General features: G+C 42.1%; 2 protein-coding genes across 2 annotated transcripts; one reads left to right on the forward strand and one right to left on the reverse strand.

Annotated features, from left to right (window-relative positions):
• Window positions 1–53: 53 nt before the first annotated feature.
• On the forward strand, window positions 54–3,630 carry LOC120063917 (uncharacterized protein C13orf42). Its single transcript, XM_039014229.1, has 3 exons — window positions 54–467; window positions 619–763; window positions 3,380–3,630. Exons 1-3 carry the CDS (start codon window positions 54–56, stop codon window positions 3,628–3,630), a joined length of 810 nt encoding a protein of 269 aa, XP_038870157.1.
• Window positions 3,631–5,399: 1,769 nt separating this feature from the next.
• LOC120063754 (ribonuclease H2 subunit B-like) lies at window positions 5,400–9,226 on the reverse strand. Its single transcript, XM_039014046.1, has 5 exons — window positions 9,166–9,226; window positions 8,816–8,921; window positions 8,427–8,508; window positions 8,015–8,060; window positions 5,400–5,582 (listed from the first exon to the last, which is right to left on the reverse strand). The coding sequence occupies exons 1-5, from the start codon at window positions 9,184–9,186 to the stop codon at window positions 5,574–5,576; spliced, it is 264 nt and encodes an 87-aa protein (XP_038869974.1). The 5' UTR covers window positions 9,187–9,226; the 3' UTR covers window positions 5,400–5,573.
• Window positions 9,227–9,560: the final 334 nt, after the last annotated feature.

Raw genomic sequence — 9,560 nt, forward strand, 5'->3', positions numbered from 1 at the left:
TTGAACTAACATTATATTTTTTATAACTGTGAGTTACTCCACGCCCAGGAGGGATGTTTAGGAAGATCAACAACGCGCTCCGTCCCAACAATGGGAACAGGGCTCGTGATGGCAGTCCGCAGTCCGAGCAGGACTACCACAGCGCGTGCACCGTCAAGTTGGTGCGGAGCACCTCCATGCTCGTGGTGGGCCAGAGGAAGCAGTCATCCGTCAACTCCACACTGAAGCGGAGCAAAAGTTCTGTGAATTTCGAGTCCACCACCGCCTTGTATTATTACCAGAGGCAGGAGGACCGGATATGGCTCTACTCCCAGAATCAGAACTGCCTGGAGTATTTGGAAGAGCTGGTGGCGTTGAGACGGCAGTACACGAGGAGCGTCAACAACTTCAAAAGCAACGAGATGAAGGCCACAATCTCCCCCAAGAAGAAGCCTGCGCCTCCCCCGCCCAACTCCAAGGACGCACAGGTAGAAAGGCTTTGTGAAACACTTAATGGCTATGACCTCACCTCATAATTATCCTTGTGTCCTAAATGAAATTGTTGAACCACTGAATGCCTTCTACTAAAGAAATCAATAGACAATAATGTTCTCTCTTATTTCTTTTTTTTTTTTAAAGAACATGAGGACCAAACCGTCTGCCCCTCCAATCCCCAATGAGGAGGACACTCTGGACTTCTTTGATGCTGTCATTGCGAGCTGTGACCCTGAGCACACGCGCAAGCCCCATGTAGACGATGGGCACGCTGACGTTGACTTCATTGGTGAGTTGTGTTTTGAAGTACGATCAAGTTGCCTAAACAGCGAAGACAGTGGACAGCTACCTGGTGCTGATATAGAGACAGTGGACAGATACCTGGTGCTGATATAGAGATACACAGCAAATTCTCCAGTGTTAAATCACTGACAATGTTCAATTTAAAACTGGGCCAGTGTCTATATGGGTCCAGACTTTTGAGTGTGAAAGGTCCCGAAGATCATTCTGATTTCCATGTAAAATAGCATTTTGACTAACCATCCAACCTTTTTATGTGAGTAAAGTACATGTTGGATAAAAAAATGTCATGACTGATGGAAACATAAATATTTTCTGTAAACTTTCCAAATGTCAACAAAACAAAATACGCTAGACAAGGTGGATCTTCTTGTGTTGGCAAAATGATTTATGTGAGAAATGTAGGTGAAAACGATTTTATGCGCAAATATTGATATACTGTAATAACCATCACATTAAGTAAATTTGAAGTTATGCAATGAGATATTGTGTGGTCCTCCAACTAGGACTGGTTGGGAAGCATGCAGTTTATTAGACTACAGATGAAATAAGTTATGATGAACTTCACAGGGTGGTGAAAGTGCAAGGTGATGAGCTTGATGCTCCTTTCTAATAAATATCAAGAGTCTTATTCTGGTGACATGATCACCAATGCTTGGCTGCCATTTGACAAATAAAAATAATCTTGCTCTTTTGTGCATAATAATCTCATCATGTAGGCTAACATGTGCACTGTAGCCGGTTAGAGCGCGTGTGCCCAAACCAGAGTGAACAGACTTCACTCACTATATAACGCAATTTCTTTTGCTGAGATAACATGGGTAGAGTTGAAAATGCAATGACATTTTTTAACTTATATTTATTTGTGAATTTAACCGAAAACTGTACTTTTATGTGCACACGTTGTCACGCTGCCTTTTATCTGCAACAAGTTCATTAGATGGAAACACATCTCTGATGGGAAAATTAAAAAGTTGTTTTAATGCAGATTTCTTAATATTCGCATGAAAATCTGTTGCCAATTGGATGGAAACCTAGCTCTAAAATATCCCCCAGAATATTTTGGGGGGATAGAAATGCTCAAAATTACAGAAAAAGTCTACTTTCTCTCATGGCTAACTACCAGGAACTTTGAAAAGACAAGCTGTGGGCAGGGAGGTTATATTCAGGAGCTCACCTTGACTGACAGCTCTTTGGAAGGACTATGTCATGAAACTTGAATGCAGTGAGCAGTTACATAATCTCATGCAAATTTTGTGATACACAAAGCAATTTAAACAACATTGAAATTGCATCAACGATGTCAATTTTACACCTCCCGTTTGACATCTCTTTTGCGGTTCACAGCAGCGCTGACAGATTTTAACATGACAAACGTGTCAGCATTTTAGACTACCCTCCCTAGTAAATAGCTAACTAACACCAGATACATATGAAAGTGGAAACATATAAGAATATTTGCCATAGATGAATAGTGTAAACTTTTAAATATATTTGCTGACACCCTACAGTCAAATTTTGTGACCAGCAGAGTAGCTATCTAGCTTTATAAACCACGCCCCTCTGCAAACACGCAGTCTTCGATATTGGTTACAAGGCGGTACTTATCTAAATTAGGTACTCAAACTTTATCAATGTAGGCACAACATACACAAAGCCACGGCCCAATATCATTTCCCAGTGTGCCTTGCCTTTTTGAGTGAATTGTAGAGTTACCACCCATGACTGTATTTGTTAGTGACAGAGACATGGTTGTTGAATTCCTTATATCTCAGTCTTGTGGACTTCACAAAGTTAGTTTTTGCTGTAGGCAAATGTAGCATTAAATTAAAACTGTTAATGACAATACCTTACATAAATCATAAAGACTTCCTTACTTTATTGGCAATATTTTACCCCAACACAGTGGTGTTAAGAACCTACTGGTTTACAAATCACAATATACTGACTTTCAAAGTGATATATAATTCCTATTGGAATCCAGCCTGAGTTAAGACAGGCAACAGTTACACTGTTTATTCACACACAACCTGCAGTCAGAAAGATGTTAAAGGTTAGGAATGTTGATGAAAGAGACTACCTTAACTATTTAAGTAACGGGTGCAATACATCTAACTAATTGATTGGATTAGTTTAGAAAAATGTATGTTATGTATCTTTGTGTAGCATAAACTTAATCAATCAATGTACATGCAAAAACACACATATTAAAAACAATACCACAAAAAATCTAGATCCAGTAGAGCATGCTGGGAAATAAGATAATGATGGGCGTGGTTTTGATGAGAATGTTTTAGTCTCTGCAGAGTAAAACTGACACAATCACAGTCAACACTGGTTATTGACACCAACACTGGGGATATTTTAGAGTTAATTTAACTCCTAAATCAACACTAGAAATGTAACACTGAAAAATCAACACTCGGTGTAGTGAAGACCTAGCTACCTGGTGCTAATCTAGAGACATTGAACAGCTTGTTGCAGTCTCTGAGTAATTGTAACTGTAATAGATCACAAACTACCCTTCAGTGGTTTTTTCTCTCCCCATGTAGAATTTGGATGGGCATTTTGAGAACTGACGTGAACCCATCTCTCTCTTCATCAGTGGCCACCAGCACCAGTGAGCACGACCTCCACTCCAACTGGGTCATGCGGGTCCCACGGTGTCCCACAGATGAGTCCAAGCTGAAGAAGCCGGCCTCAACCAGCAAAAGCAGCAGCACGGCCAAGAAGAACAGCGACAACGGGACGACGAGCAGCCGACGACACCTACAGAGAAACCCCATCCACCTGCCCAAAGTGGTGGAGAGCGCCTTCCAGACACTGCGCTTCAAGCCAAAACTCAAAAAGAAGTAGTGGGAACTTGCTTGTCCTGAGTTTCATAACAAGTACGGGAGTCAACTTGGGGAGGTCCCGCGACATGCAAGCATTCAGCTCGTGAGGAATTGGCAGGGAAACAACAAAATAACCATGGATAGTAATATAGGAAGTGAGAGAGAGAAGTAGGCCTAGAGGAAGTGGGAACTGAGAGAAAGTGGCAGCCAATGATTATGGTATTGTGTTGGTGTGGACAGGCATAGCATGTGACATTGTTCGCTATGCCACCAGCCTGATAAATTATCCAGTCTGCTGTGGCCCGTGGGACTGATGGGACTGTAACCCGATCCACAAAGGACCATGAGTAGCTTGGACAGCGTAATTACCAACAAACACTCACATTACTTAGTTACTGTGACTAAACAGACCACCTACTCCACCTGACATCACAATCAGTCAAGTCTTTCAACTGAACAATGCAACTGTCCATTTTCTTTTCCAAGTAAATTATTACACATTTAGACTAGGCTTATTTTATCCAGGTTTACCTGTCGCATCAGTCACTCTAGACTAGATGATCAACATCACTGTATGAAATGTAAGATGTTCACCATGTGCCTCAGATTGAATGATTAAAATTATTCTTAAATATTAACCAAGGTATTGCAAATGGCACCGCTTATTTAGTTTTATACTGTAGTAGGCTACCATTGTACTGTTACAATATGATTTATCCTGTTAAGTCTATATTATTTATGTACATTAAAATGGGTCACCATGGCACTTTTTCCATGACTTGTGGACCCTTGGTGTGTTTGTTGAAAAAGTTGTACTTTATAACAGGAGACCACAGGCTGAACTCATGCTGGTTATCTATACAATAATATGAGAGCACAGAAGGGATTTTTTATTTAGCTAGGCAAGTAAGTTAAGAACAAATTCTTATTTACAATGACGGCCTACCAGGGGGCAAAACGACATATTTTTACCTTGTCAGCTCGGGGATTCAATCCAGCAACCTTTCGGTTACTGGCCCAACGCTCTAACCACTAGGCTACCTGGAAGCACAGTTTAAACATAATTTATATACTCACCCAAACCTTGAAGGAATAACTATTCATGTTCTTGTGTTTTATCCTCTTATTCTCACAACTAGTGTGAATCAACCCCGTTTCTCAAGGCAAGTTCAAATCACCTTGCTACAGATCAGTTTCCCTCAAAAATACAATTTTATTTTCTTTATTACTAAAAGCGCAAATGTGCGCACAAACACACACACTGTACACTGAGTGTAAATAACATTAGGAACACCTTCCTAATATTGAGTTGACACCCCCCTTTTCCCTCAGAACTGCTTAAATTCTTCGGGGCATGGACTCTACAAGGTGTCGAAAGCATTTCACAGGGATGCTGGCCCATGTTGACTCCAACGCATCCCACAGTTGTGTCAAGTTGGCTGGATGTCCTTTGGGTGGTGGACCATTCTTGACACACACAGGAAACTGTTGAGCATGAAAAACCCAGCAGCGTTGCAGTTCTTGACACACTCAAACCAGTGCGCCTGGCACTTACTACCATACTCCATTGAAAGGCACTTCAATAGTTTGTCTTGCACATTCACCCTCTAAATGGCACACATAGACAATACATGTCTCAATGGTCACAAGACTTAAAAATCCTTCTTTAACCTGTCTCTTCCCCTTCATCAACACTGATTGAAGTGGATTTAACAAGTGACATCAATAAGGGATCATAGCTTTCACCTGGATTCACCTGGTCAGTCTATGTCATGGAAAGAGCAGGTGTTCCTAATGTTTTGTACACTCAGTGTATCCACGCACACCAACATACACATACAAATTCTGATGCACCATCCTAACATTCAGTTTCTCTGCTTTGCCCTTGGGGCTGAAGAAGGCAGACATGCTTTTCATGCCTGTTTTGTCCACCTTGGCCAGGGTCTTCTGTGCCGCACTCGTCTTCTAGGGCAGCTGGAGGAGGAGAAAAGATGTATTCAATAGTATTGCTCATCAGCCTTGAGTGAAGACGGCTGAAACGTAATTACATATCATCATGACTTATTTCCAGACAGAATACACAATGTTACTTGGACCTTCGTCTGGATTTGAAGGCCTCTGCATTGCATTGCTTTAAACTGCACTTACGTGCACTTCAGGAAGGATCCTCCCCCCATATACAGTGGGGAGAACAAGTATTTGATACACTGCCGATTTTGCAGGTTTTCCTACTTACAAAGCATGTAGAGGTCTGTCATTTTTATCATAGGTACACTTTAACTGTGAGAGACGGAATCTAAAACAAAAATCCAGAAAATCACATTGTATGATTTTTAAGTAATTCATTTTTTATTTTATTGCATGACATAAGTATTTGAAACATCAGAAAAGCAGAACTTAATATTTGGTACAGAAACCTTTGTTTGCAATTACAGAGATCATACGTTTCCTGTAGTTCTTGACCAGGTTTACACACACTGCAGCAGGGATTTTGGCCCACTCCTCCATACAGACCTTCTCCAGATCCTTCAGGTTTCGGGGCTGTCGCTGGGCAATACGGATTTTCAGCTCCCTCCAAAGATTTTCTATTGGGTTCAGGTCTGGAGACTGGCTAGGCCACTCCAGGACCTTGAGATGCTTCTTACGGAGCCACTCCTTAGTTGCCCTGGCTGTGTGTTTCGGGTCGTTGTCATGCTGGAAGACCCAGCCACGACCCATCTTCAATGCTCTTACTGAGGGAAGGAGGTTGTTGGCCAAGATCTCGCGATACATGGCCCCATCCATCCTCCCCTCAATAGGGTGCAGTCGTTCTGTCCCCTTTGCAGAAAAGCATCCCCAAAGAATGATGTTTCCACCTCCATGCTTCACGGTTGGGATGAGGTTCTTGGGGTTGTACTCATCCTTCTTCTTCCTCCAAACACGGCGAGTGGAGTTTAGACCAAAAAGCTCAATTTTTGTCTCATCAGACCACATGACCTTCTCCCATTCCTCCTCTGGATCATCCAGATGGTCATTGGCAAACTTCAGACGGGCCTGGACATGCGCTGGCTTGAGCAGGGGGACCTTGCGTGCGCTGCAGGATTTTAATCCATGACGGCGTAGTGTGTTACTAATGGTTTTCTTTGAGACTGTGGTCCCAGCTCTCTTCAGGTCATTGACCAGGTCCTGCCGTGTAGTTCTGGGCTGATCCCTCACCTTCCTCATGATCATTGATGCCCCACGAGGTGAGATCTTGCATGGAGCCCCAGACCGAGGGGGATTGACCGTCATCTTGAACTTCTTTCATTTTCTAATAATTGCGCCAACAGTTGTTGCCTTCTCACCAAGCTGCTTGCCTATTGTCCTGTAGCCCATCCCAGCCTTGTGCAGGTCTACAATTTTATCCCTGATGTCCTTACACAGCTTTCTGGTCTTGGCCATTGTGGAGAGCTTGGAGTCTGTTTGATTGAGTGTGTGGACAGGTGTCTTTTATACAGGTAACGAGTTCAAACAGGTGCAGTTAATACAGGTAATGAGTGGAGAACATGAGGGCTTCTTAAAGAAAAACTAACAGGTCTGTGAGAGCCGGAATTCTTACTGGTTGGTAGGTGATCAAATACTTATGTCATGCAATAAAATGCAAATTAATTACTTAAAAATCATACAATGTGATTTTCTGGATTTTTGTTTTAGATTCCATCTCTCACAGTTGAAGTGTACCTATGATAAAAATGACAGACCTCTACATGCTTTGTAAGTAGGAAAACCTGCAAAATCGGCAGTGTATCAAATACTTGTTCTCCCCACTGTATATATATATTTCTCTCATGGGTCCATTCATGCAGACTGCACCTAATCTCACTCACTTTCCAGGCGAAATCGGAGCTGTTGAATTTGGTGTAGTCCTCTCCCGATTTCAGCTCAGCTCCGAACAGCTCCGATTTCGCCTGCAAAGTGAGTGAGATTAGGTGCAGTCTGCATGAATGGACACTGATTTGTCAGACAGTTTTCACTTCTGCCGAATGAGGATGGGATGTATAGAGTGAGACCTGCTTTCCATCCCTCTAAACACCAACCACCAATCACACCACAGACACACGTTTACAAGTTACCGCGGCGATACCGTGAGTACCACAAACTGACCAACCACATCCACCAACAATAGGCATAAGAACACACTAATCTACCTGTACACTGCTACCATCTGGTGAATCTCAAGAGAACATCACAGTGGAAAAGCCAGACCCTACAATAGTTTATATGTCAAATAAAATATTTATCGCGCTTTGGTTCCTAACACATGCAGAAAGAGAACATTGTCCCCAAGTAAATAGAAAACTAGGAAAAAATATGTCAGTATATACAGTAGGCCTAACTACACAGTGTGATGACACAAGTAGCCTACAAAGAGAAGCTGAATAAAATACCTTTGAATGATGCTCCACTTTCTTAGGGCTTGAGAGCTCAGGTAACCTGTCAGGAGGAAGGTGAAAGATGACTGACCATCAGACTGTTAAACACTAATAATGCTGCTTAATGCATTACCTTCAGAAGTATCACTGTCTTAATAGCACAATGTCACTTTCATCACCAGTACATCATTTCCAGTCAAAAGTGCTGACCTGGGCCCTGCAATTGTTTTTAAACTGTGGGGGATGTGTCTTGAGAAATCTAACTGCAATGAGTTATTTGATTTCGGTCTCCAAAACCGCACACTCATCTTCAGTTTTGGGGGTGGTTAACATTTAATTCAAATTACTCAGTGACACTTACAATGAAGCTACATGAAAATGTTATTTTAGATTGTGCTTTTTCATTTTAGATAGTGCATGTACATACTGTAGATGCTTGAGGAGAGCTTTTTTCAGGTCTTCACTGATGTCCGCAGATATCAGACCATGGGCATACTGCAGGTAGTCCTCTGTGTTACAATGAAGAGAGAGCATAAGAGGGTTAATACCACAGCATCACTTCATACACTTCATTATGGAATGACATCCATCCTATTGATATCACAGGAAACTGGGTTGACAATCTGAGCTTTAAATATAAAATTCATGTGAAACCGAAAATGTAACATGTAAGGCTCTTGAGGCAATGTCTGGTGTGGAAAGCTCCTGATCTCTAAAGTGGGTTTGGTGCCATCCTCTGGTTAATTTGATGTTTGCAGGCCAGGGAGAACATTGCACAGGTCTGCGGTATTAGACCAGGCCCTGAGAGTGACTCACCTTCCTGGGTCTCTGACTCCTTCTTGACTCTGACGTACGTCATGGACTTCATCCTTTCTCCCACTGAGATGTTAGTCTTTCCGAGGGCCTTCACTGTCCTCTCAGCCTAGAACAGCAGGTACACAGAAAAACCAACACGCTGTTTACACTGTTAAATCTACTGGAGAGCAGCAATTCTGAACTCCTGATTCAACTAATCAAGGGTTTGATGATTCGATTAATCCGGTGTGTTATTTCTGGGATAGAACAAAAGCCTGCACAACCTGGAGGTTGCCAGGATCAGATTGCTTCAGGATGTACTATAGAGGATGATATGTGCTTATGCAGCTCATAGATTGATCAATGGGTACCTTTTTCTTTAACCATTCCATGGTCCTCTGCTGGTAGCAGCGGTGAAACTTCGGACTGCCCACCTCTGAAAGAGCAGTACACAGAACACATAACACCTGAGACCCCTCAACATTACACTTTTATAATGTGTTCATGTGCAGCTCATCTTTAGAAAATCTAAAACAATTTCAAGGGTGCTGCAGTCTCTGAATTATCTGATATACTAATTAAATCTATTAATGTGCGCTTCAGTCTGACATAGAAGTGAGAAATGAATTATTGGGGTTAGGGGTTTGTAACCGGAATTTTACAGTTAATTGTTTCTGAGGAGCACATTAACTTTCAACATTAGTTTGTGTGGGCTGTACAGTGACCTCTGACCTTTTACCTCAGCCATGTGGTACAGGGAGTGCGT

The sequence above is a fragment of the Salvelinus namaycush genome, chromosome 19 (genome assembly GCF_016432855.1).
Source record: "Salvelinus namaycush isolate Seneca chromosome 19, SaNama_1.0, whole genome shotgun sequence".
In the NCBI taxonomy this organism is placed as follows: Eukaryota; Metazoa; Chordata; class Actinopteri; order Salmoniformes; family Salmonidae; genus Salvelinus; species Salvelinus namaycush.

What these genes read in the sequence shown, in the direction of transcription:
- LOC120063917 (XM_039014229.1), top strand. Translation starts at nt 54, where the DNA reads ATGTTTAGGAAGATCAACAACGCGCTCCGTCCCAACAATGGGAACAGG. An exon ending in CCAACTCCAAGGACGCACAG is followed by an intron (nt 468 to 618) that starts GTAGAAAGGCTT and finishes TTTTTTTTAAAG; the next exon opens with AACATGAGGACCAAACCGTC. An exon ending in CGCTGACGTTGACTTCATTG is followed by an intron (nt 764 to 3,379) that starts GTGAGTTGTGTT and finishes TCTCTTCATCAG; the next exon opens with TGGCCACCAGCACCAGTGAG.
- LOC120063754 (XM_039014046.1), bottom strand. Translation starts at nt 9,186, where the DNA reads ATGGAATGGTTAAAGAAAAAG. An exon ending in TGGAATGGTTAAAGAAAAAG is followed by an intron (nt 8,922 to 9,165) that starts GTACCCATTGAT and finishes CTGCTGTTCTAG; the next exon opens with GCTGAGAGGACAGTGAAGGC. An exon ending in GCTCTCCTCAAGCATCTACA is followed by an intron (nt 8,061 to 8,426) that starts GTATGTACATGC and finishes TCCTCCTGACAG; the next exon opens with GTTACCTGAGCTCTCAAGCC.